At 47.4% G+C, this 26912-nt stretch overlaps 1 protein-coding gene and 1 long non-coding RNA gene across 8 annotated transcripts in view; one reads left to right on the top strand and one right to left on the bottom strand.

Moving 5' to 3' along the window:
* The window catches only part of LOC146775931 (uncharacterized), a 70857-nt gene extending 59519 nt beyond the window's left edge, over positions 1 to 11338 (top strand). The window contains exons 2-3 of the long non-coding RNA XR_014972011.1: positions 11035 to 11155; positions 11268 to 11338. This is a non-coding gene — a long non-coding RNA (uncharacterized LOC146775931). The remainder of the gene's footprint in view (positions 1 to 11034; positions 11156 to 11267) is intronic.
* LOC146775930 (receptor-interacting serine/threonine-protein kinase 2-like) overlaps positions 1 to 26912 on the bottom strand; it is a 765942-nt gene that overhangs the window by 121810 nt on the left and 617220 nt on the right. For 4 of the 7 annotated variants that reach the window (XM_085637723.1, XM_085637721.1, XM_085637724.1 and 1 more), the window contains one exon: positions 18311 to 20828. The exons of the other annotated variants lie outside the window; for them this stretch is intronic. In XM_085637723.1, the coding sequence (XP_085493849.1) occupies positions 20521 to 20828 (308 nt within the window). In that variant the 3' untranslated portion in view covers positions 18311 to 20520. Of the gene's footprint in view, positions 1 to 18310; positions 20829 to 26912 lie in introns of those variants that run through there. 7 annotated transcript variants of the gene reach the window in all.

Here is a 26912-nt window from a genome sequence, read left to right as displayed (position 1 = left end):
TTGGTTCCCGTAGGGTTCAGAGATCAAATTCTGTTATTTGCCCATGCTCATCTCTTGGCGGGGCATTCCGGAGCAGAAAAGACAGGTCAGGCCATTTTACAACATTTGTTTTGGCCAGGGGTGTACGCTCAAATACAGAAGTACTGTCAGGAATGCCAAATATGCCAGAAACGCAATCCCTATATTCCCCCTCCCGTTCCCTTAAATCCCCTACCCATTATTGGGACTCCCTTCGACCGCTTGGGTATGGACCTTATAGGACCCTTGCCCAAGTCCGCTAGGGGTCACCAGTATGCTCTGGTGTTGATTGACTATGCCACCAGGTACCCGGAGGCCTTCCCACTTCGTGCCGCAACCTCCAGTGCCATCGCACAACGACTCGTAGAAGTTTTCTCTCGCATGGGGTTTCCTCGAGAGATCATCACTGATCAAGGCACCCCATTCGTGTCCCGTTTAATGAAAAAAGTCTGTGACCAGTTACGCATTAAACATATCACCACCTCTGTGTATCACCCCCAGACAGATGGGCTAGTCGAACGATACAATGGTAGTCTTAAACTTACCTTAAAGAAGCTTCTGTCTGGGGATGGACAGCACTGGGACCAACTGCTCCCCTTGGCCCTCTTTGTACTCCGTAGCCAAAAACAATCCAGTTTAGGGACCTCTTCCTTTGAATTATTGTTTGGGCGTAAACCTCGAACATTACTTGAGATCACTAAAGACAGTTGGGAACGGGAGGGGCTGCAAGAGGCCGAAACCCTACTGGATTACACTCGACAGTTACAGAGCCGGCTACATAAACTGCGAACCTTGGCCCATACACAGTTGTCGGTAGCACAGGACAAACAGAAAACATTTTATGACCGAGGCACGAAGTGGAGGGAGTTGGATATAGGTGACTGGGCACTGGTACTCTTACCCACCTCCACCCACAAGTTAAGAAAAGAGTGGCAAGGACCTTTCAAGATTATAAGAAAGATAGGGAAAACTACGTATATCCTACAGATGAGAGGAAAGAGGACCCAAATGTTCCATATTAACTTGCTGAAGAAGTGGTTGGGACCCCCTCCTTCAGGGGCTCATACGGTGTCTAGGGTCTCCTCTCCCTCTCATACTACCCTAGAGACTCCTATCAATCTTGATCTCAACGCTACCCAAACCAGAGAGATACAGTCTCTGCTTATGAGCTTCTCAGACATATTTTCTGATCAACCCGGTAGGACCCTCCTAGCCGAGCATTCCATCTCCACACCCCCAGGGGTTGTGGTTAAACAAAAACCTTACCGAATTCCTGAGGCCCGACGAGCCGCCTTTCAGGAGGAGGTCTCCAGGATGTTGGTATCAGGGGTTATCGTTCCCTCACATAGTAATTGGTGTTCCCCCCGTTGTGCTTGTACCCAAACCGGATGGCAGCATCCGGTTTTGTATTGACTTTCGGGCCGTGAACAGGGTATCCAAACAAGACGCCTATCCTCTTCCCCGGGTGGATGAACTCATAGAACGCCTTGGTGAGGCCCGGTACATAACCACTATCGACCTCACCAAGGGTTACTGGCAGATCCCTTAGGCCACCGCAGACCAGGAAAAGACAGCGTTCTCCACCCCTTCCGGCCACTACCACTTCACAGTCCTTCCCTTTGGGTTGCATGGGGCTCCCGCCACCTTTCAACGAGCCATGGATACGCTCCTGGCCCCTCACCTAAAATATTCAGGGGCTTATCTCGATGACATTGTGGTCTACAGCAAGACCTGGGAGGAACACATGAGACACTTAGGGAGCATCCTGGACAGCCTTAGACGGTCAGGGTTGCGCGTCAATGCGAAGAAAACCAGGGTAGCCTTTCAGAAGGTCCGCTATTTAGGGTATCTCCTGGGGGAGGGACATATAGCACCCCAAACCGAGAAAGTGGCCGCCATACAGTCCGTTCCCTATCCAAAGACTAAAAGGGACTTGAGGGCATTTTTAGGGTTGGTGGGGTATTATCGAAGATTCATAGCCCAGTTCGCTACCATAGCGGGCCCTCTCACTGACCTGCTACGCAAAACACACACCTCGCCCAGGTTGCAAGCCCCTTCCGACCAAGAAGCCCTTGCGTTTCAAGCCTTGAAGGATGCCCTAACAACCTCCCCTGTACTAGTGACCCCGGACTTCAGCAAAACCTTTATCCTACAGACAGATGCCTCAGGTATTGGGATCGGGGTGGTTCTCTCTCAACAAGACCCCGACGGTCACGAACGCTCCCTTCTTTTCCTCAGCAGAAAACTGTTTCCTAGGGAGCAAGCCTACTCAACCATAGAAAAAGAGTGCCTCGCGGTCAAATGGGGGGTTGAAAAACTCCGATATTATTTGGAAGGCAGACCCTTTATCCTTTATACGGATCATGCTCCCCTTACCTGGCTACAAAGGAATCATGGCCATAATGACAGAATCCTCCGATGGTTCCTCGCCCTACAGCCTTATCAAATAGACATCCGACATCGGAAAGGGGTGAACCAGGGTAATGCCGATTTCCTTTCCCGATTCCCTTGTTCCCCCGATCGGGGTACACCTGGGGGAGGGAATTGTCACGGGGTCACTGCTGTGGACGAACGAGCTGGAGAGATACTTGACTGTTCCTTTCCGCCCCGGCCACAGGACTCTTACGGTCCCTTTAACGCAACCGGGGAATCCCTGTGGGAGGAGTCTGCAGGAATCACGTCAGAGGCCGCCGCCCAATCAGGAGCCCCGCTCCCTCGTAAGGGGAACCCGGAAGAGGAGGAGAACGCGAAAGCCGGAGGAAGCAGCGATAGCGGAGAGAAGGAGACACGACAGGAGCGAGAGAGCAGCGGAGATCGAGAGAACACGACCGAAGGATACAGCGGAAGCCGAGGTGCGCCGTCGACGGAGCCAGGAGGCCAACAGATACGCCACTCGCCCCGCCACGTTCCTGGAGGAGCGTGGCTGGGAAAGGTACGTGATCGTATCCTGAGCCTTTCACAATCACGGGGAGTGACGGGGTGATTGGTGTGAGGGAGGTCACGGAGATGCGGGGAGCCTGAGTGTTGGGTGTTCTTTTGTTAGCAGTCTTCACCCCACAGCCACACCTCTGTACCTAGGAACCTCTCGTTTTTTTTGATTAAGTGAGACACGGCAGACGGTGGTAGCCCCGGTGACCCCTCACAACCTTTTCCCCCTTAATTCTCCTACGCCCCCTTCAAGCCTACTTACCTTTGTATCCCTGTGTGTTTCTTTCCTTGGCAACTGACGAGGAGACGGCCCCGGAGGAGGAATCCTTGACCAGGATTTCCACAAGCCAGACGACCCTACAACATCCGGGACACTTGGAGAGAGCGGCGTTTACATTCAATAAAACCGATTATTCAGCCCATTTGAAGAGTCACGGTGTCTCCTTCCAACCCCCTCCATACCACCCTTCACAAGTGGCGAGCCAGATAGGAGCCTTGGGGAACCAGCATCCGAAACAGGATGGAGGCCCTCATCCATCAGATGAAGGAGGGCCAGGCTAAACTTGAGTGGGCAGTGGAAAAATCCTCCAGTCAGGCAGAGGCGGAGGTCTTTACTTCAGCAATTCAGAACCAAGCTGACAGTTTATTGAAATTAGCCGAGGGACATGCCCAACTCCTGGTCACGTTGGGGCAGGGAAGGGCAAGAAACCCCCCTGGAACAGTGGTTCCCCTCCAGAAGTTCGTACCGGGAGACGACCCCTTGGCGTTTTATTTTTATTTTGAAAGAGCCGCGAGGGCCAGTGCCTGGCCGGGAGAACGTTGGCCTTTTTATCTCGCCCCCCTCCTAACGGGAGAAGCCCAGGCAGCATACCAGACAATAAACCAAGACGGGACATCCACCTATACGGTGGTAAAACAATATGTGCTGGATCGCTTGGGTGTAGACGACGAGACACACCGCCTAAAGTTCAGACAAGAGCGAGGAGCACCGGGAGACCTGCCAAAAACCTTGTTCTTCAGACTCAAGGGAGCCGCTGACCTCTGGCTGAAACCTCATGAGGCCAATATGGACGAGGTCATGAACAAAATCTATTTAGAACAGTTTCTGGAGGCCCTCCCATATGCCACTCAACGGTGGTTAAAACAACACGCCGGTCTGTCATTGGAACAAGCCATTGAAATGGCGACTGCTTACGCCAGGGCCCAGGGTCGACCACCGATGAAAGAACCAGAGAAACACACCCGTCATCCGGGCCCTGTGAAACCTGAAAGAAGGGCCTTACGACCTCCACCCGAGGGAAACCGACCCCGTATCTCCCGACCCGAGAACCCTGCTTACTCGTCCCCCCAATGTTACGACTGTGGAGAGTGGGGCCACATTGCACGGTTCTGTCGCAAGAAAAGAGAGAAAGAAGACGAACCCATGGATATCAGCTATGCACCCCGCTCTGTCCTATTCGCCCAGGAAACCGGGCCCATATTCTACGTAAGTGTGTCTCTCAATGGCAGGAGGGTAAGGGCTCTTCTTGACTCAGTATGCAGGCATTCTGTCATAAAGCGGGAACTGATAGCACCTTCTTGGCTTTTACCAGGGAAGACAGTACATATCCGATGTATACATGGGGACGTGAGAGAATAAATACCCTTTGGCTAGGATTACCCTTGGGGTCGATGCCCGTATACAGTCAGAGGTAGTGGCGGGGGTGGTGGAAGATCTCCCCGAATCACTAATTATAGGGATTGACACCCCGTCCTTTACTCCCCTTTTACAGGCTGCCATAAACCCAAACAAATTCAACGTGTGTCTTACGCCTGAACCCTGGGCTAGAGACAATCACTTTCGGATGGCCCAGTTAAATGATGCAAGTCTCACGCATGCGTGGCAAAAAGCCCGAGACCATCAGGATCCAGGGACTCGTACCTATCCTATCTTCATAGAACAAAATGGTCTCCTCTACCGACTAGCCAAACCTGACGCCGTTCCCCAACTGTTGGTTCCCGTAGGGTTCAGAGATCAAATTCTGTTATTTGCCCATGCTCATCTCTTGGCGGGGCATTCCGGAGCAGAAAAGACAGGTCAGGCCATTTTACAACATTTTTTTGGGCCAGGGGTGTACGCTCAAATACAGAAGTACTGTCAGGAATGCCAAATATGCCAGAAACGCAATCCCTATATTCCCCCTCCCGTTCCCTTAAATCCCCTACCCATTATTGGGACTCCCTTCGACCGCTTGGGTATGGACCTTATAGGACCCTTGCCCAAGTCCGCTAGGGGTCACCAGTATGCTCTGGTGTTGATTGACTATGCCACCAGGTACCCGGAGGCCTTCCCACTTCGTGCCGCAACCTCCAGTGCCATCGCACAACGACTCGTAGAAGTTTTCTCTCGCATGGGGTTTCCTCGAGAGATCATCACTGATCAAGGCACCCCATTCGTGTCCCGTTTAATGAAAAAAGTCTGTGACCAGTTACGCATTAAACATATCACCACCTCTGTGTATCACCCCCAGACAGATGGGCTAGTCGAACGATACAATGGTAGTCTTAAACTTACCTTAAAGAAGCTTCTGTCTGGGGATGGACGGCACTGGGACCAACTGCTCCCCTTGGCCCTCTTTGTACTCCGTAGCCAAAAACAATCCAGTTTAGGGACCTCTTCCTTTGAATTATTGTTTGGGCGTAAACCTCGAACATTACTTGAGATCACTAAAGACAGTTGGGAACGGGAGGGGCTGCAAGAGGCCGAAACCCTACTGGATTAAACTCGACAGTTACAGAGCCGGCTACATAAACTGCGAACCTTGGCCCATACACAGTTGTCGGTAGCACAGGACAAACAGAAAACATTTTATGACCGAGGCACGAAGTGGAGGGAGTTGGATATAGGTGACTGGGCACTGGTACTCTTACCCACCTCCACCCACAAGTTAAAAAAAGAGTGGCAAGGACCTTTCAAGATTATAAGAAAGATAGGGAAAACTACGTATATCCTACAGATGAGAGGAAAGAGGACCCAAATGTTCCATATTAACTTGCTGAAGAAGTGGTTGGGACCCCCTCCTTCAGGGGCTCATACGGTGTCTATGGTCTCCTCTCCCTCTCATACTACCCTAGAGACTCCTATCAATCTTGATCTCAACGCTACCCAAACCAGAGAGATACAGTCTCTGCTTATGAGCTTCTCAGACATATTTTCTGATCAACACGGTAGGACCCTCCTAGCCGAGCATTCCATCTCCACACCCCCAGGGGTTGTGGTTAAACAAAAACCTTACCGAATTCCTGAGGCCCGACGAGCCGCCTTTCAGGAGGAGGTCTCCAGGATGTTGGTATCAGGGGTTATCGTTCCCTCACATAGTAATTGGTGTTCCCCCCGTTGTGCTTGTACCCAAACCGGATGGCAGCATCCGGTTTTGTATTGACTTTCGGGCCGTGAACAGGGTATCCAAACAAGACGCCTATCCTCTTCCCCAGGTGGATGAACTCATAGAACGCCTTGGTGAGGTCCGGTACATAACCACTATCGACCTCACCAAGGGTTACTGGCAGATCCCTTTGGCCACCGCAGACCAGGAAAAGACAGCGTTCTCCACCCCTTTCGGCCACTACCACTTCACAGTCCTTCCCTTTGGGTTGCATGGGGCTCCCGCCACCTTTCAACGAGCCATGGATACGCTCCTGGCCCCTCACCTAAAATATTCAGGGGCTTATCTCGATGACATTGTGGTCTACAGCAAGACCTGGGAGGAACACATGAGACACTTAGGGAGCATCCTGGACAGCCTTAGACGGTCAGGGTTGCACGTCAATGCGAAGAAAACCAGGGTAGCCTTTCAGAAGGTCCGCTATTTAGGGTATCTCCTGGGGGAGGGACATATAGCACCCCAAACCGAGAAAGTGGCCGCCATACAGTCCGTTCCCTATCCAAAGACTAAAAGGGACTTGAGGGCATTTTTAGGGTTGGTGGGGTATTATCGAAGATTCATAGCCCAGTTCGCTACCATAGCGGGCCCTCTCACTGACCTGCTACGCAAAACACACACCTCGCCCAGGTTGCAAGCCCCTTCCGACCAAGAAGCCCTTGCGTTTCAAGCCTTGAAGGATGCCCTAACAACCTCCCCTGTACTAGTGACCCCGGACTTCAGCAAAACCTTTATCCTACAGACAGATGCCTCAGGTATTGGGATCGGGGTGGTTCTCTCTCAACAAGACCCCGACGGTCACGAACGCCCCCTTCTTTTCCTCAGCAGAAAACGGTTTCCTAGGTAGCAAGCTTACTCAACCATAGAAAAAGAGTGCCTCGCGGTCAAATGGGGGGTTGAAAAACTCCGATATTATTTGGAAGGCAGATCCTTTATCCTTTATACGGATCATGCTCCCCTTACCTGGCTACAAAGGAATCATGGCCATAATGACAGAATCCTCTGATGGTTCCTCGCCCTACAGCCTTATCAAATAGACATCCGACATCGGAAAGGGGTGAACCAGGGTAATGCCGATTTCCTTTCCCGATTCCCTTGTTCCCCCGATCGGGGTACACCTGGGGGAGGGAATTGTCACGGGGTCACTGCTGTGGACGAACGAGCTGGAGAGATACTTGACTGTTCCTTTCCGCCCCGGCCACAGGACTCTTACGGTCCCTTTAACGCAACCGGGGAATCCCTGTGGGAGGAGTCTGCAGGAATCACGTCAGAGGCCGCCGCCCAATCAGGAGCCCCGCTCCCTCGTAAGGGGAACCCGGAAGAGGAGGAGAATGCGAAAGCCGGAGGAAGCAGCGAGAGCGGAGAGAAGGAGACACGACAGGAGCGAGAGAGCAGCGGAGATCGAGAGAACACGACCGAAGGATACAGCGGAAGCCGAGGTGCGCCGTCGACGGAGCCAGGAGGCCAACAGATACGCCACTCGCCCCGCCACGTTCCTGGAGGAGCGTGGCTGGGAAAGGTACGTGATCGTATCCTGAGCCTTTCACAATCACGGGGAGGGACGGGGTGATTGGTGTGAGGGAGGTCACGGAGACGCGGGGAGCCTGAGTGTTGGGTGTTCTTTTGTTAGCAGTCTTCACCCCACAGCCACACCTCTGTACCTAGGAACCTCTCGTTTTTTTTGATTAAGTGAGACACGGCAGACGGTGGTAGCCCCGGTGACCCCTCACAACCTTTTCCCCCTCAATTCTCCTACGCCCCCTTCAAGCCTACTTACCTTTGTATACCTGTGTGTTTCTTTCCTTGGCAACTGACGAGGAGACTGCCCCGGAGGAGGAATCCTTGACCAGAACTTCCACAAGCCAGACGACCCTACAACATCCGGGACACTTGGAGAGAGCGGCGTTTACATTCAATAAAACCGATTATTCAGCCCATTTGAAGAGTCACGGTGTCTCCTTCCAACCCCCTCCATACTACCCTTCACAGTATCTTTTTTGATCGATTGGAGAGCTTCATCCACATGATCTCTGAATAAAGATTCTCCGTCGTATGCCATATCCAATATTTTCGCCTGCACCTCCTGGCGAAAAGATGTCGAGCGCAACCAACCTTGCCTGCGCAATGCCGCTGCTCCAGCGAGTTGACGGAAACCTGTACAAGCGATGTCAACTGCACAGTCAATTATTTCTTCAGATGTTCTCTGTCCCTCTTGAAGTATCTTCACAGCTTCAGTCTTAGATGCCTCAGGTAGCATTTCAACTAAAGCCGATATATCCGCCCATAGTTGCCGGTCGTAATGACCTAAAATGGCTAAGGCATTGGCCGCTCTTACAGTGGTGGAAGCCATCGGTGAAAATTTTCGCCCAATGGCATCCAAGCGACGTCCATCACGATCAGGTGGTGCAGTGATTGTAGATACAGGGTTTCTAGCCAGACGTTGCGCTGCTTGTGTGATTACCGAATCTGGTTTTGACTGACCAGTGAGGCACGCTGGAGCTCCTACTGGCGGCTTATACTTCTTCTCCAACCTAGGTAACTGTGCCGGAAGGCTATTTGGTGTTTTCATTATCTTTTTACCTTCATCCCAAATAAACTCAATAATAGGGATTGTATGCGTCTGCTTGAAAGGTTGATTTTTAAAATCATACAGAAAACAATCCTCTTCTTTATGTTCCGTAGTTAATCTGAACCGTTGGGCGGCTCTATCCATCAACTGGTGAAAACTTGAAATGTCAACTGGTGGTGAGTCTCCTGGTACCATTGGAGAGGGAGATGGTGTTTGGGCATGGTAGTCATCCCACTCCGCCATATCATCATCATCATCATTACCATCGCCACCATCATCCAGGATCTCACCATCTTCCTTGTCTTGAGGAACTTCGTCTTCATTGTCATAATGAGTCAATGTCAGAGCTGATGATTGTATCAGCGGAACTGAAGGCGTTATAACTGGCACTGGCGCCGACACAGGTGTTGGAACCACTGGAACAGCAGGAACTATAGACTCGTGTGGTGATAGAGGAAAACGCCGATTATAATCATCCACATGAGTTGAAGATTTGTAATAAGCGACAAGGGTAACGTCGCAGTCTGTTCTTCCATAGGAATTTCTTCCTGATAAAACTGTTCATCCTCATCATCACTTTCCTCCTGGCATTTTATTATCAAATCCGATGGACTGTGTGCTGTACCGAAAGATTCAGGTAGACCTTCTCCTGAATCTTGATCGGAATCAGTTGCGAACAAAGGTGAAGGAAGTTGAGAATCATCCAAGGGTATGACCTCATTTACCATATCCTGTTGGCTACTTGGTGGCAATGGCAACAAAGGTACAGAGGCAAAGGACGAAGTAGTCGTTGAAGGCGCGGAAGAACTTTGTGTATCTACTGACCTCTGCGCGGAAATTGTCGTTGCTGGTGTCAAAGACGATTTTGAGACCTTTTTAATCTTTATCTTCATCAACGAGACTGCCGTAGACGGGATCGGAAGTACAGGGGCCACTGTCGACATCTTCGCAGACGGAATCGTCGACAGAACCAACGTCGACGGAACCAACGTCGACGGGGCCATCGTCGACGGGACTGTCGTCGATGGAGTTGTTGTCGACGGGGATGACGTCGAGGTCTTCATTTTCTTCGTCGACGGAGCACTCGTCGACGAATCAATCGACGACGTAAGCGTCGACGAGGCAGATTTTGCAGTTTTCGACGACGATGTTAGCGTCGACGAGATCTTTTCCTTCTTCGTCGACGACGATGCAATAGGCAACACTGATGACACAGTTTTTATTGTACTGATACTCATCGTCGACGACGATAACGTCGACGGGACCGCCGTCTACGAATTCGATGCTGACGCCGTGCGGTAGAAAATCTGAGGTGAGGAGCTCTGAGGAGAAGGTTCTAGAGAGGAGCTGGCGCCTGATTGGCCGTAGTTTGGACCAACATAATGACAGAGATAGACTGCGAATGTCTTTTTCTCTCTCCATGTATCTCTGTGGAGATTTCATATAGGGACATTCTTGATGCTTATCACCTACTTATATCTCTGTTTTATATGATTACGTATATATTATTACTGTATATATTGCTATATTATTTACCGTGGGACTCCCACTGCGACGACGGGGAATATTCAAGCATGTGAATCTATGAAAGACACCCCAATACTGGAGAAATAAGTATCACCTGATGCCATGTTTTCAGCATTTATATGTGCATACTTTGAACAGCAAATATAAATAGAAAGCACTTTTAATTGTGCTCTAGGGCTGCCAGAATTATCCTTGACACAATTAAAGGGAACATTACAAATTATACATACTTTTTTATTTATAACCCTATTTAGTGTCAAGACAAAGTCTTTGCAGGCTCTTTAAACAACGCATGGCTGGCATTTTTCTTTTGGCAACCCTACTTTATATTCCTTTTCATGAAATGCAGTAAATGTAAAATAAAATGAAATAAAAATGTAAGGAATAGAAACGCCGCCTGGTGAGCGTAGCCTTGTTCTTTGCTTGTGAACAGCATCAAGAGTTTTGAACATTTCCTGTTAACCTCACTCCATGTCTCCTCTGACATTGTTACCAGTCCTGGCCTTTCATGTAATAACCCAATGCATTCTTGGTATTGTAATCTTGTTTTTTTTCCATTTAACTAAGCAGAATAACAAACCTGATAGCAATGATTTGTGGGCCAAGAGGCTGGAATGGAAAAGTTGTACCTGGAGTGAGGTGGCCACGATAATGCCAGTGGACTTGTCGATTGTCACTTGGGCAAAGATGGGTAACCCTCTTTTCAGTTAAAAAATAGAATCAATTCTACAAACATGTTTGCTATGCACTAATTTCACTTTCATAAAATGTATGTCATCCTGCCTCTCTGTGTGTCTTATTAGGGACCTGAAATCCTTGAACGAAGGACGGAAGACTTAGCTCCTCCATGACTGATACGCAGGGTCGGATTGGGACAAAAAAATAGAATCAAAATAAAAGTGGCCCCCAAAAGTGAATCAGAAAGCAAAGTAAGTGGCCCACATTTGCAAATAGGGCAGTTTGGAATTTGTAATACTACGTTGTCTATGTGTTTTGCAAGATATGAGACACTGCATGCATTTGCGCATGCTACAGCAATGTTTCTGGTAATATCTGAAAAATCAATATTGAAAACTTGCCCAGCAGACCTCCCAAAAACCTGCCCACACACGGACCTATCAGACCAGCCCCCCCCAAGCATTGCCTGATTGCCCTAAAAGCCAGTCTGACTCTGCCGATAAGATAGTTGGTATTCTAGCATCTTGATACCCATGGTTTAGGCACTTTGCAAATGCTTTGGATTTGTGGCCTTTGATGTGAGAATCCCACTAAATTGTTTTTACGTGACAAAACAGTGCACTGTTGCGCAGATTTATACATAATACTTGCAAATTTTCCAAGTTTTCATCTTATAATAAAAAAATGGCGCATTTTGCTATTACTCTGAAATGCAGTTGCGCTTCTGGCTGTTTATCTACGAAAATGCGACCGTACGTCTTCTGCCAGAACACAGTTTCTTTGGCTTCCTGTTGACAAAATTGCTTTTAAGATGTTGTGCTTTGTCATTAAGTTCATGCCACTTAAAACACTGGATGACTTACATCAGCCTATGGCAGTGGTTCCCAAACTTTTTTGACCTGCGGCTCCCTTGACCTATTGGCCACGTTTCCCCATTATGTCACTTTTTTTTCGGGTGGGGGGTATTTAAACCTGGACTAGGAAGTACTTACATTTTTCTCCCTGAAAATAATTGGGATGAAGCCAATGAATATAATATAATTATATTTGTACCAAAATAAAAATTAGAGCAGTCATTTAATAAAAAACTTTAATTAGTTAAGTCAGAAAAAATAAAATATGAATTGGCAGAAATGTTTCCATGACTTAAAAACCTTTTCTTTTAACACATGTAAGATTAACCACACTACAAAAGTAAAAAAACCTCTGTAGAAAATATGTTTTTTAATTGACAGGAAAAACCATGGAGTCCAAATGTAAAAAATGTAGAAGAAGGCTTAAATATATTTTTTAAATCCTAGTGAGATGGATGTGCTTTTTTCCCTTAAATAGCTCCTCAAATCTTGGCGTGAGGTTTGAGACAGCAACATTAATTTATTTTTCAAGGTTAATTTTTGCCCTATATTTTGACTTTATCACTGCAACTGCTGAGAAACTAGATCCACAAAAGTAAGAAGTAGGAAACGGGATCTAAACATGCTGGGCTCTCTTGCTTATCACTGTGTATCCATCTTCAGTTTGGCACCAAAACTCAAGCAGTGAATGAGACTGGAACCTTACTTTCAATGTTGAGTTACTTGAAATGTCAATGAGCAGTTCTGCATCCTCGTTGTTGAAATGCATTGAAAGGGTCTCTCCCCCTTTTTATTGGCTCCACTTCATCCTTTGGGAAATATTTGTGAAGATAAAAACACAGTTGTGACAAATACAGAACAAAGACGGTCCTCAGTTCCTCCTTTAACGCCATGTCATTGTCTTGCAGAAACGGGTCCAATGAAGGAAAATATTTATAGTCACCTTTGCTTACAATGCTTCTCCAAAGGATCACTTTCTTCTTAAAGCTTGAAACTTTGTCTGAGAGTTGGAAGATGTTAGTATTATTGCCTTGCAAGGACTTGTTCAGGGAGTTCAGTTTTTTAAAAAGATCAGAAAGAAAAGCCATTTGTATTAGAAAGTCTGCATCAATACATTTGTCAGCAAAACAATGTTCAGATAGGAGTACATTTCGTTCCTCAGCTCATACACTCTAAGCAGGGAGTTACAGAGAGACAACCATCGAGAACTGCTGTAGAACAAGAGGCATGAGTGTTAGGCACCCATGTCATCACACAGTTTAGCGACAAATCTTGCTTTCATTGGTCTTGTTTTAATAAAATGCATCTCATTGATGACCATTTTCGGAATAACATGCAGTCCCTCACTGAGGTCCCCTGCTGCCAGTGATTCTCTGTGTATTATACAATGTATCCAAACAGCATCAGGTGCTTTAAACTTTATGTGAGCTTGAAGTCCTTGGTAGCTTCCTGCCATTTAGTGACCTTCATCTGCACAAACTCCAATACATCTCTCCCAGTCAATCTGATTCTGTACCTTAAAATCGTCCACAACTACAAACAAGTCTTCACCTGGAGTTCCACATTTCATTTCTTTACAGAACAACAAATTATGAATATTTTTTTTTCGTTAACAAACCTGATATAAGATAGGTGTCTTTTTGGTTGTCTGTAGCATCGTTCAACTGAAGTACACAAACCTTTGCCTTTTAAATTACAGAGGAGCTGATCGTTAATATCTACAGCCATATCATTTGTCCTCTGGCTAATAGTATTATTAGAAAGAGGCACTTTTAGCAGCTGTTTACCAGCATCTTCACCGAGCATGATTGTGACCATATCAACAGCAGCAGGCAAAATCAGCCCTTTTGCAATTGTGTCTCTTTTTACACAGTGCAACATGATAGGCCACTTTATAAGAAGACAGAAGGGAGTTACAATTAACTTTGGCTTGTTTTGTGAAAGTTGATTTTTGTAGTTTGGCTTCTGTAACTTTTCTTATAATGAATTCCCTTGACTTTCTGACCACATTTGGGTGAAGACTTTCAAGATGACGCTTTAGTTTACTTGGAAGCATGGATTCTAGAGTAAAAACCTTTAGAGAGATTACACATTGAGGACGCTCCTCATTATCAACCTGTACACACATGAAACTATAATCTAGATACCCGTCGTCGTACTTTCTGTACGTGTTTTTTTGTTTCACGTCCTCTTTTTTTGTCAGAAGAACTTTGCTCAGACTAACTTGAACTCGGTATTAAAAAGCTCTTCATTGTTAATCATAAAGATGCCAATCAGTTCCAGTCGTCTTAACTATTCAGGCGGAGATGTGAAGAAAGGAGGGAAATTAATCAAACAAAATATATGATAAAGGTCTTTCTGTCCGTTAAGCTCCTTGTCTTCTTTTCCTTAGCTCAGGGTATCTCCAGGCTTCTTTTGGGTCCTGTCCACAGGCCCCTCGGAATAATAAGTCGATCCGGCCTTCCCCAATGACCTGGCCTATTTGTTCAGCAATGGACTTGCACTTCCAACTGTAATGAATGTGGAATATGACCCAGTCACAAAGCTAAGAGAAGCACAGAAATGTTAGTTTATTTCTTGTGTATAACCGCATAGTTCATACACCTGCAGCTGACTCCTGGAATTAAATAAAAACATTCTAACAATACCTTTCAGGTACCACAATAGAATGCTAAAAAGAAAAACATACGAAAACAATCTGTCCCATATTACATGGCCATTAATAAGAGCTGAACTATTCTTTAGATCACTATATATTTCCATGTCAGTTGCCATATGTATTTTATGCCTGTACCTGTGTGTCATTTAAAATGACTTCTTGTGGCGCTAAATGTCGCTACAGTGCAGTGTATACTCCCATGCTTTCCACAGGACGAATGAACTTCCTATTACTTGTTAACCGTGCCTTTCAAAGGGAAGGGACTTGTTGCATTATTCACTGAATTAACACATATGGTGGTGTACTTTTTTGCCACTCATTCAGTGCTCATTAGAATTAGTGTCTACTGGAAACAGCCGCCGTAGAGCTGCGGTGTTTGTGTGTGAGTGGGACACAACACTGTGCTTTTCATACTCATTCATTGCTCATTAGTGCCTGCTGGGACGCAGCCACGCTAGAGCTGCGATGTTTGTGTGTGAATGGCATACGCCGCTGTACTTTTCACACTCATTCAGTGCTCAGATGCTTGGATTCACCCCCTGGTCCCTCAAGATGCTTACATTTCAATAGGCTCGGGCTCACAGACTTGTTCTCGAGGTGCTGTGAATTACATAGTTTAGTAATACGTATCCATCTATGTAAGTGCATAGAAACATTCCTGCGTCTTCAGGTGCCAGTGTTTATCTCACTGTGCCTGTGCCATGATCTTCCTGATTCCGTTAGTGCTGCTATTCACCTTCTTTTCCCTCTATCTGTTTTGATGCATATTTCTGATGCATATTTCTGTCTGTATGTATGTGTTCGTATTTTTGGAGCACAAACCTAGCTCGAGCACAACGGAGCTCTGAAGTGTACCTAAGATGTTTTGACTCAGCTCTTTGTCCCTGAACATGCTTAGGGGCCCATCACTCTTCCAAAGGCACCTAGATGCCCCGCTTTATCCCTAATGATGCACCACCATGGCCCATAAGGAAGTAGTCAGAGGTACCCACTGTCTTTGATTACAAAGAACTTGAATGCACGACTACCATGTCCCTGAAGGTGCTTTGATGCAAATCCTAGTGAGTCCCTGAAGGTGCTCAAATGCACCCTTATCCCTGAAGTCAGAAGAACCATTCCTCTCTGTGTCACTACCAGATGTCACAACCCCCCCGTGCACTACTTAAACATTTGAGATATCCCCTTCCTTTATGCCCCTTTCTTATGTGAGACTCCCCAATGGTGATCCCGCCATCTGTGAGGTCCTCCCCATCTGTCCTGCTACCACATGTGATACACCTTTCGGTGTGACGCTGCCACCGGTGAGACTGCCTCCCTGTGTGCTTTTGGTCGGCCTCTCTGGTGCTCGAGCTCTTGTGCATACGATGCACCCATGGGCAGCTGCGTTATATTAGCAGAGGGCTGGGAAGGGTGGGTGGTGCAGAGTGTAAGCCTGCTGGGAGGCAGGCGTCCTAAGCTGCGGTGTTTGTGTGCAAATGGGACATGGTGCTATGTTTTTCACACTCATTCATTGCTCATTAGTGCCTGCTGGGAGGTGCCCGTACTAGAGCTGTGTGTGAGAGTAGGGTGTTTTCCAAAACTGGGTTTCAGTGACTTCGCAATCATAAGGCAGAGGCTCAGAGATGACAGCGGCAAACCGGCAAAATCCAGTGGTTCTGTGACTTTCGGAGCTGTATAAAAATAATAATGGTTGATTTACTTCCCAGATTCTCTTTTGTTTACATTTTAAATGACAACAAAGAGTTTGTTTAACTGTATATAGCTAAAGATGATGGTGTGTACAGTTTGGGGGAATCTCACATGATTACCTGATCGTAAATTTCACATTCCCTTTCTTCTGAACCTACTTGTAATGAGAGTGGCCTAGAGTCGCTGCAGAACACGGGCAGCAATAACGCTCGGCACCACTGTGTCCTGATTGCACCTGGCCCCGCATAAGCTTAGGCCTTTTGAAGCATGCTACACACTGGGGCCGGGCCAAACCATGCTCCAGAGTAGAAGCTGACAGGGGGGCTTTCGTAATTCCCCCCATGACGTTCCCAAATGGGTTACTCGGCACCGCAATTGCGTAATCTACAAACTTTGCACATTGCAAAAATCTTATTCAGAACCTGCTACCTTTCCCACATTCCCAACATGAGTGTAGCGCCCCTGGCATTTTCTAGCGGCCCACCGGGGTGCTGCGGCGCAGTTTAGGAAGCACTGCCCTAGGCCATCCAGGGGTCTCTGTCCTCTGTGGTTTCTGAGAGTGGGGGCATTAGCCCCAGGTGTATGGCACCCTTTGTCCATTTCACCTCCCACCAGTTCAGGGGTGGTATACCGCAACTGGTTCTCCAACCTAGGGTCTGAACTCTAGGGCTGGGCAGGTTTCAGGGGCGAGTCCTTCCTCCCCTGCACATACTTCTTGGGTTCTGTACCCTCTATTTGGCAGTGGTACCCCCAAAAAACTGAACTGTCAGGGCACCTGTGGCAGCCGCCCCTCCCAGTTCTCCTGACACTGCAGGCCACTAATTCCCCAGAATACAGTCAATGTGCATGTGGGGACTTACTATGACCCTTCTCTGGGTCATCTCCCCACCCCACTCTAGGGAAAACAGGGCCATAGGGTGGAAAAAGTCCTGCCGATGGGCTTGAGTCATTCTACACACCTCGCTGGTGTACTGCTCTGAGGAGATAGCTCTTCCACAACCATGGTCCTGCTAGCCCCAGTATCCCTCAGAGCAGTGGTTGGACCCGTTCACTACCACCCGGTGGAATTGATGACTTCCACCCTCAGGGATCATCAACTCACCCTCTTAATCTTTCTCCCAGCTGAGGGAGATCATGGCATGTTCTATGACCTACCCCAAGGGACTACTTTTCCCCCCCAAAGCCACATTGACCACCCCTGTAGAGTTCCTCTGGGACCTTGTGCGCTCTCAGAGCCACTTCATCGGCTGCAAACTATTTGTCTAGGTCATCCCCCGCCTCATAACTAGGCACCAAATCCTTTGGGATCCTGACTCTGGACTCACCAGTGGACATTGCAGGTATACTGCCACCATTGCTGTTGCTAGACCCCACTTATAGGGCTGTTATGCCCACCTCTTTGAGGTTGAGCTCCTGGGTAAGATTCCTTTCCTCCATGTACAGCCTCCTTTCTTCACGAGCCTGCTCCAACTTCGCAAGCTCCAATTTTAGTTTTCTTTCTTCCCTCATGTCTGCCAGCTCTGGGGACAGGTTCCCGGAGGAAACACCCCTCTCTGATCTGGAAACCACTTCTGCTCTTGGCACGTTGTTGGCTCAGTCCACAGGCAGTTCCAGAGCCATTTCAGACTCCAAAATCACTCCCCTCCTCCTCAGGGATCTCCTGCTCCTCATCTGGGATGTCATACCCTGCAACCTGGGTCTCCACACAGGCCCTCAAAGCCTTCTGTAGCTCCACCTTCCTGGTGAAGAAGCTTGTAGACACTTGAAAGTCTTTGCAGAAATCTTTCAGCTGCTGCACTGTGTAGGATTCTAAAATGGCCAGCTCCGACTTAATTCCTGCTGGTGCAGATGTGGCTTCTCTAGAGAAATACATCATTTAGTAGTAAAATCAAAAAGGCCAATCAGGGAGCATTGAAAAAGGCTCAAAGTAACACAATGAAAACACCACAAAAAGACTCAACACAGGTTTAGAAAAATAGAGAATATTTATCTGAGTAAACCAAGACCAAAACAACAAGAATCCATGAACGGGAACCGGAATTATGAATTTTTAAAGAGTAAACAAAAAATAGTGCTTAGAAGTCAATAATGCTAAAAGGATGCTTGAGGTTGTGCTAAATTGGGGTGAATCCAAAGTTCAGACAGACAGCGATGCAGAACCTGCCCGCTACAGGACTCAAACAGGTCTCATTGACAAAGTACCTTGGATGGAGTAAAGCATCGTCGTCGAGAGTACGATGCGTTGATTCTGATTCACGCAGTCGGTTCGCTGCATCAAAGTGGAGCCCTGCAGTCGGGACCTAGGATCGGCGCTGCATCGTCGAACCTTGCAGTCGGGTCCCGCGTTGTTGAGCTGAGCAGGGAAGTCTTAGAATTGACAATGTGTCGGCATCAAAGGACACTGCATTGGTTCCGATCAGCACAATGGTAATGATGCGTCGATTTTGTAGCAAATCAGCTGCAGAACCCACTTCTGAGGCCGAGGGCTGGAGTGGACACCTCAGGCAAGGAAAAGACTCACAGATGACAGAGTCCAGCAGTACCAGCAGAGTTTCAAGAAGTATTTTATAAGCCTGAGACTTCAAAAAACAGAAGGCAAGCCAGCAAGTCCTTGGAGTCACTCCGGGTTCAAGTGAGATGGGTCCATTCTTTATCCTCAGCAGCTTATTGATCAGCAGGGCAGCTCAGCACTGCCGGAAGCAGTTCCTTGGAACAGCTGGTCAAGTAGAGTGGCAATTCTTGTAGCATAGCAGTTCTTACTCGTGGCAGAGTTCTTCACAGGTCCAGAAGTGTACTGATTTGGTAGGGCATAGCCCCAGCACTTATACCCAAATGTGCCTTTGAAGTGGGGGTGACTTCAAAGAAGGGTCTTTGAAGGGCACACATGCCCTTTCTCCCCAGCCTTGGCTCCAGACTATCAATAGGGGGTAATCAGCCCTTTGTGAGGGAAACAGGACACAGCCTATTCATGTATAAGTGTCAGCTCCCCCCTCTTTTCCTGCCTGGAAGATCTATCAGAATGCAGATATGATGATGAATTCTCTGTCACACTCACTCTTCCTGTGTTTGTGGCTGTCTAGAGGGAATGCACATAAGGTAGCTGACACCCACCCCAGACATGTACTGGAGACAGACTGTAAGGCACACAGAGCAGAGAAATGGCCACTTTCTAGAAGTGGCATTTCTAAAACAGTAATGTTATATTCAACTTTACCAGTAAGGAGGATTTATAATTTCCATTCCAAAGATATGAAACATTATGCAGCTACTTCTTTCTTATCAGGAATTACAGCTTAAAAGTGTTTTGAGGAATTCCCAAATGCTAGCCTATGAGAGGAGTAGGCTTTTCCGTAGTGAAAAACAAATTTAGCTGTTTGTCACTACAAGGACATGTAAAACTTAAAAGTACATATCCTATCTTTTAGTTACACAGAACCCTGCCCTTTCGGGCTACCTAGGGCCTACCTTAGGGGTGACTTATGTGTAGTAACAGGGGAGTTTAAGGCTTGGCAAGTGGTTTTAAATGCCAAGTCGAAGTGGCAGTACAACTGCACACACAGACCATGCAATGGCAGGCCTAAGACAAGTTTGAAAGGCCACTTTTGTGGGTGGTACAATGAGTGCTGCAGGCCCACTAGTAGCATTTAATTTACAGGCCCTGGGTATATGGTATACTACTTTACAAGGGACTTCTAACTAAACTAAATATGCCAATCAGGTATATACCAATGTCACCTTGATTAGGGGAGAAGCACATGCACTTTAGCACTGGTTAACAGTGGTAAAGTGCTCAGAGTCCTAAGCCAACAATAAGATACAGCAAAAAGAGGAGGATGAAGGCCAAGTTTGGGATAACCCTTCAGAGAGGGCCATTTCCCATAAAAAACACTGAAATAATTCTCAATTTGCCTTGAGAATGAATCTATTTATATCCCTAAAAGTAGTTAATATTCTTATGACACGATGTAAACATAAGAGAGTCACAATCCTGTCAGTGCCCTGCGAAGATTATTATTGCAGACACAACTGAGGTGTGAGATGCTGTGAACATTTGATAATAACTCGATAACTTTTCTTTGGTCCATCAATGTAGGTCAAATATATCTTTGCTCAGAAGAAGAGACAAATCCACGTGGAAGAGCATGTGCATTGTGACACATGTCTAGGTTGAGCCCATCAATTCCACAACTCTAGGCTGAGCTGTAGCTGCTTGCTGATGAGGGGACAGCATTTGTTTGACAGAAGGACTGTCACAACAATGTGGGCAACACTTTCCCCAATGCAGAGGCAAATGTCGAGCATGGCCCGAGCACGTCCTGTTAAGGTTGGGTAGGAGGTGATCAGTTCGTAGTCCGCTTTTGCCAACACCCGCTGGGATTGTAGAATATCAAGGATATTGTTGAGACAGCCCTCCGTCATGCAAGTCAGAATAGTCTCTCGTCGACTGGCGAGGATCTGGCAACAGCTTCCTCGGCAGCATAGACCTATTACAGGATAGACAACAGATGGATGTTAGATGAAGAGACCCTTGAGATGGAAACCACTGATATAGCTACAAACACTATGGATAATGGGCATGTAAAAGTCTATTCCTTGTTTCAGGGATCTACATTATCTGACAACCAGCCCATTCCATTTTCTAAAATCAAGTCAGTACCCCAAGCAACATAAAAAAGTGTTTATTCCATATTGTTTGGTAGAGTAGGGATAATTATTTGTTTTTATAACTTTATTTATGGAGTTTTGCCAATAATCACAGAGGTGTGTGATACAACAGACTACAAAAATAAAGAAAGAAACGTACAAGGGCCTTCCATTATATAAAAAAGAAAATGAAAATATCGTACTAGCCAATACATGCAACATGTAGATATTTACACAGTGCCATCATAAGGATATAAAGCGGCACAAAGAGATGTATAGATGGTGAATAAGGAAATGTACAACATAAGACGGAGCGGTGGGCTCTCCTGTCTACATGTGTGTGCAACTGTTCGTACATCAGTCCCCAAAGCTGTTTGTGAGTCAGTCCTTGTCGGTATCGTCAGTGATAGTGTTGCTATGCAAGAGAATGTCTTTCAGGGTTTGCCATATATTCTTGGATCTAGGGAGGGCAGTTGCAGCGAGGCATACATTTCACTTGTAGTGTCGCAGTATATCAAATCTCGATCCAAGCGTCTACCGTCGGGACAATGGTGGTACACCAGTGCAGGGACACCTGATGTTTAGCCAAAGGTAATGTAAGGGCAGTATAGCGCCTGACCCTACGGTTATCGGTTTAACATAGCCCAATTGGGCCATGAGAGGGGACGGATTAAGAGGAAGATCTATCATGAGAGATTGGTGGAAAACATAGCCTCCCAATAAGCTAGAATCGGTGCACAGTTTCAAGCCAAGTGGGCAAAATCAGCATGCTCAGCCACACATCTGGGGGCAGAAATGTGATCTAGTGGGTAAATCTTAGCCACGGAATGTGGGCTAGCATATGCGCGGTGCAAATACTTGAAAAGTAGCAGCTTATGTCTATGGTTACTGGAGACCATACGAGTCTGTTCGCAGCAATAATACCATATTGTGTCTCATGTAGCGTTTCCTAGATTTCCCCCCCCCATGCGGCTCTAGCTCTTTCCACCCCAATGAGTTTTAAGCAGATAGAAGTGCTGTACTGAGGGGAGACTAAGCGCAAACTGTCCGGGGCCGTGATAATAATAGTCAATGGTGGGAAGTCTGCCAGTTCAGCAGGAAAATAGGAAAGAGCGGTGCAGATAGTGCTATGCAGGCGATGCAAATTAAACCTGTCCATATAGGTCACATTATGGCCTTCAGTCATAGAAAGACACAAAGCACAAAGAGGCATTGCTGAAAAGGTCATCCTGTAGATGGAGCTGACATGCAGACAGTGCCCGCCGCGTTAGCAATTCCCCGGTCACCGACAGCCAAGGGTTGTTAGGTAGGGGGATATGAGGGGAGTATAAGAAATGAAAGCTCATATAGCTCTGGAGTCTGGTCCAGGCCCAAAATGTCGTGGGTAACGTCTGTATGTACGATGGGTTCCTGGCCAAACCAAGTGGTATGATCGTGGGGAGTGCGAGTGGACCGGCCTGAGTCCATTCCGGGTTTAGATATTTCAAGCATGCATCAGGGTGGTACCAATAGTACACAAAGTGTGTCTGGGCTATGAGATAGTATAAATAAAAATCCGGGACTCCAAAACCCCCATGGGCGTAAGGTAGAGTCAGCGTATGCCAGCTAATTCTCTGATGTTTGCCTGCCCAAATCAGTCGTATGAGCATGCTTTGCAGGGTAGCAAAATGCTGGTATTAAAGGCTATAGGAATGTTGATAAAGAGATATAAAAAAAGGGGTAACACTACCATTTCTATAATGGCGATTCTGCTGGCAATGGAGAGAGGGAGCTTAGTCCAGTGGTCAATTTGGGAGGACAGTTGATCCATTGCAGAGCCATAGTTCAAGCGAATGACTTCTGGACTGCTCCTGTGCAGATATATTCCCAGGTATTTCGGGGAGCCAGTGCTCCATTGTAGGCAGAACTTGAGAGAACAAGGCACCGTGGCATCAGTCAATGGGAACATTTCTGATTTACCCCAGTTAATAGTGAGTCCAGAACACCCCCCAAATCGGACGATCTCACAGAGGAGAGAAGAAAGTTTAGTTTTGGGATCCCAATGAATAGCATATTATTGTCGGCATATAGAGGCCAATAGAGTGCCTCAATTAAACCTTAGTCCGCAAGTCAAGTGCTTTTCCTGAAAATGGCGAACCAGGGAGTCCATTGCGATTATGAAGAGTAAAGGTGACAGGGTGTCTGGTGCCTCGTGTCAATGCAAATTGTTTAGTCAATGTACCATTAATTCTAAGACTGGCCGATGGTTCCGCGTAGGGCAGCTGAATAAGATCACAAAATCTTTTGGTTCTACCCAGCTTGCACAAAGTGGCATGCAGAAACGGCCACTCAAGAAAAGCGGTGAGATCAGGAGTGATCTGGTTAATAACAGCAAAGACTGTGTGTAAATTGGAACGATTTGGGACAAAACCGGATTGTAAAGGAGAAATTCTACTTCCCATGAGTAGGGAGAGTCATGTGGCACGGACCTTAGCAAGTATCCTGTCATGGTTCAAAAGTGAAAGGGGCCTGTAGGGTGCGCATAATTGTGGTGACTTGCCAGGCTTAAGTAAGAGGGTTACCACGGCCTCTCAAAGTGTGAGGGTGGAGAAAACCTTGCTCAAAAGATTCCGCGTATACTTCTAGCAAGTGAGGAACCAGCAGCTGCTTGTAGGCTTTATAGAAGTCGCCTTTGAAACCGTCAATCCCAGTGGTACGAGCGCCACCTAGGGCATCTATAGCTTGCGAAATCACTTCATAAGAAATGGGCTTGGTCAGAAATTTCCGGTGAGTCCCGTCCAACTATACCATCGCCACTTCCGCTAGGTAACTGGCAAGTGTATCATTGTTAGCCGTATAGCGGGACATGTATAACGGAGTGTAATAGGGAAAGGAAGGCAGATGATATGCTAGTACTATCTGTATCGAGCAAACTGTCATGCTGTAGACAAGTGATATAGAAGCTCTGATATGCCGGTCGGAGTAGATTGGCCATCGTACACCCAGGCCACTAACCCTCCTCATAGAGCTGTGCTTTCCAAAATTTGCTCAGGTACAGTACTTCACGATGAGCCAGGTCCTGGAACTCATACAGCAACACAGTGCGTCTATGTAGTTCTGGTGAAGAGCTGGGTTCAGCGAAGCACTCCCACATGTTTGGCAAAGCAAATCCCCCTAACATAGGCCTTAAAGGATTGAGTGGCGTTCAACAGTTCCTGTATTCAGCTTGAAATACTCTGTAATTGCGTCGCGGACCTCAACTCGAAACACCTCATTGTGTAAGGCATTAGTTGGGAAGTGCCAGGCCATCATGGAGGACGTTGCAGCCTGGAGCTGTAGGGTCAGCAAGATCGGGGAGTGATCAGACAGGGTGTGTGGTTAATGGTCAACTTCAGTAGTCATAAGTAGCAGGTCGGGATGGGGTACCAGTGGTCAATACAGGACAATATGCATGAGTAAAAGGTTTAGCCCCTGTCTTGGGGATGTCTGGAGTACCAAGCATCAGTAAGATGGTAGGATTTCAGGATAGCGGCAAACGCCTGTGTCACATGAGGTTTGGACACCAGGCCCGTGCCAGTGGTATCTTGAGAGGGGGGAAAGGATTAGATTAAAGTCTCCGCCCATGAGTAGACAGTCTGGGTTTAATCGGTGATGCCCCCAGGTGTATGCATATCGACTGAAGGCGGTTAGGGTGCATTGGGTCTCTCGTAAAAAAGTCAACTGGATCTAATGTCTGGAGAGATATGCCAAAACCTGCCTCCTTTTGCGCCAGTTCGTTAAACCCCTCACATTCCACATCACGCATCACAAGGCTAGTGTCCCAGTACCTCTATCCCTTGGGGCCATATATAACCAGGTAAATGAGCATTAGTCCACGTGCATCAGAATGAAAGAAATGTATGGCGTGTATCATAGTGAAGCCCTTGTAAAAGAAAGAAAACGCAATAGAACCTTATGAAAAACAAGATCCCCACCCCCCACCACTAAATCACAAACAGGCAGTAGCAGGCGAAACTCGTCAATATCCCAGAAAAAAAGGAAAAATCAGTAGAGTGGAAATCTCCAAGGTGCAAAACAACACTAAGAAGAATGCCAATGGAATTTAATCTGAACACAGTGTAGAACAACCTGCCGACTGATGGAGCAGTTAGTGACAAGTCAGTGTTCCCGGCAGGAGAGGCTAGTCAGAAAAGAGTCCCAGAACAGAGGTCAGAGTGCTCCAAGCTCGCCATAGTTTTTGTCAACAACGGAGATAGAACTTTGGGTCCTCTGCGGCCTGTGTTGGTGCAGAGGTTGGCGATCCGCCGGCTGGTGTCCTGATCCCAATGCCATGCTGTTTACAGAAGGTGACGACGTCTGCAGGATTATCGATGGTGTGCTGCTTGCCGTCCACCTGGACACATAGGCGGGCTGGGTATAGCATTGCATAGCGCACATTTGCCCTCTGAAGCATGCATGCGGCAGCACTTATGCACTAAGAGAGTGAAGTCAGGAAAAAAGGATATGCTGTGATATTGCAGCGGCCTGCTTTCACGGGCAAGGCGGAGTGCTGTGCCACAGTCATGGAAGTTAAGCAGCCTTGCGATGATGAGGCGGGGCTGCGCACCCGGGACTGTTCTAGTCCCCGTGGATCTGTGGGCCCTCACCCGCAAACACAGAGGAAAACGATTCCTCACCGAACAATTCACAAAGTAGATTTTCCACATAAGTGTTCATGTGGCCAGTGTTGGTTGACCTGCAACTCCAGCGATGCGGATATTATTTCGTCGAGAGCGCCCTTCCAAAATTAGCAGCCAATGCTTTAAGGAGCTTTTCCACCTTCTGAAGGCATTTAAGTGTGATAGCACTGGTGTCTACAATGTAGGAGACACGTTGGTCTCCAACATCTAGGCGCGTTTCATGGCCATCCATACGTTCATGCATACCATCCAGGCGGGCAGCAAGTGCATCCAAATGGGAATCTGTAGATTTAAACCCCAAATTCAATTCAGCCAGGAGTGCCGAGGCCCTTCAGAATGGGGCCTCAGTCGTAGATGAACCAGTTGCGTTCTCCATGGGGATCTCAGTGCCACCTCACCTCGGGTTCTAGCGGGGTCAAAAGAGAGTTGTCGTTGTTTGGTGTCACTGCCCCCATTATATATCTGCTGCACTCAGTCAATACTACGTCCTGTGTAGGATGAAAAGGTGACACAATCTCCAGTCTGCCAATATCCCCTAGGAGAGCAGCTGATATGCGCAAGAGTCTAGCAGAAGGCTAAGTACGTCGATGAGATGGATGCGTATGGCTCAGGCACTCCAAACTGGGTAAGCAGTGAGCAGCATCATAGATAATTCAGTGGTCAGGCAAGGGTCCGCAGCGTAGGGGCGGTTCACCACCAGCCAGCGAGAAGACCCTTATCAGCAATCTTGGGGGTAGACCTCATGGACAGTAGGCATGAGCCATGTGGTCAGTAGGGCCAGGGGTGCTGATTTACCAAAAGCGGAGGGTACATAAAGGCTCTGGATTCCCCTCGAATCACTCAGCCCAAAGCAGCCCGTCTCATAGAAGAGGCCAGGAGCGTGGGGGTAGTCCCTCAGTGCCACGCAGGATTGACTGCAGGGTAGGCAGAGATCAGGGATGCGAGGGCACAATCCGCCTCCGGTGCCGCGGCTGCCACCTGCGCACGAAAGACACAGAACATCCACTCACCGCATAACAAGCCCTTCGTCCGTGGACTCCGCGAGGCACCTAGGTTTGCAGTGCGGTTTCATTTTTTGGGGTATAAACAGGCTTCACTTCAAACTGATTGTGCAGCAGTACCCTGGCATTTACATTGTCTAACTACATTTTAATCTTTATTTTATTTTCACTTATGTTTAAGTAATTGTCATTTCAGTTTGTATCTATGAATGGTATTTTTCAGCCTTGAAAAGGCCCCAGGCTTGTCTGCTGTGACAGGACGAAA

The sequence above is a fragment of the Triturus cristatus genome, chromosome 12 (assembly GCF_964204655.1).
Source record: "Triturus cristatus chromosome 12, aTriCri1.1, whole genome shotgun sequence".
Classification (NCBI taxonomy): Eukaryota; Metazoa; Chordata; class Amphibia; order Caudata; family Salamandridae; genus Triturus; species Triturus cristatus.
This window is presented reverse-complemented; position numbering and strand designations above follow the sequence as displayed.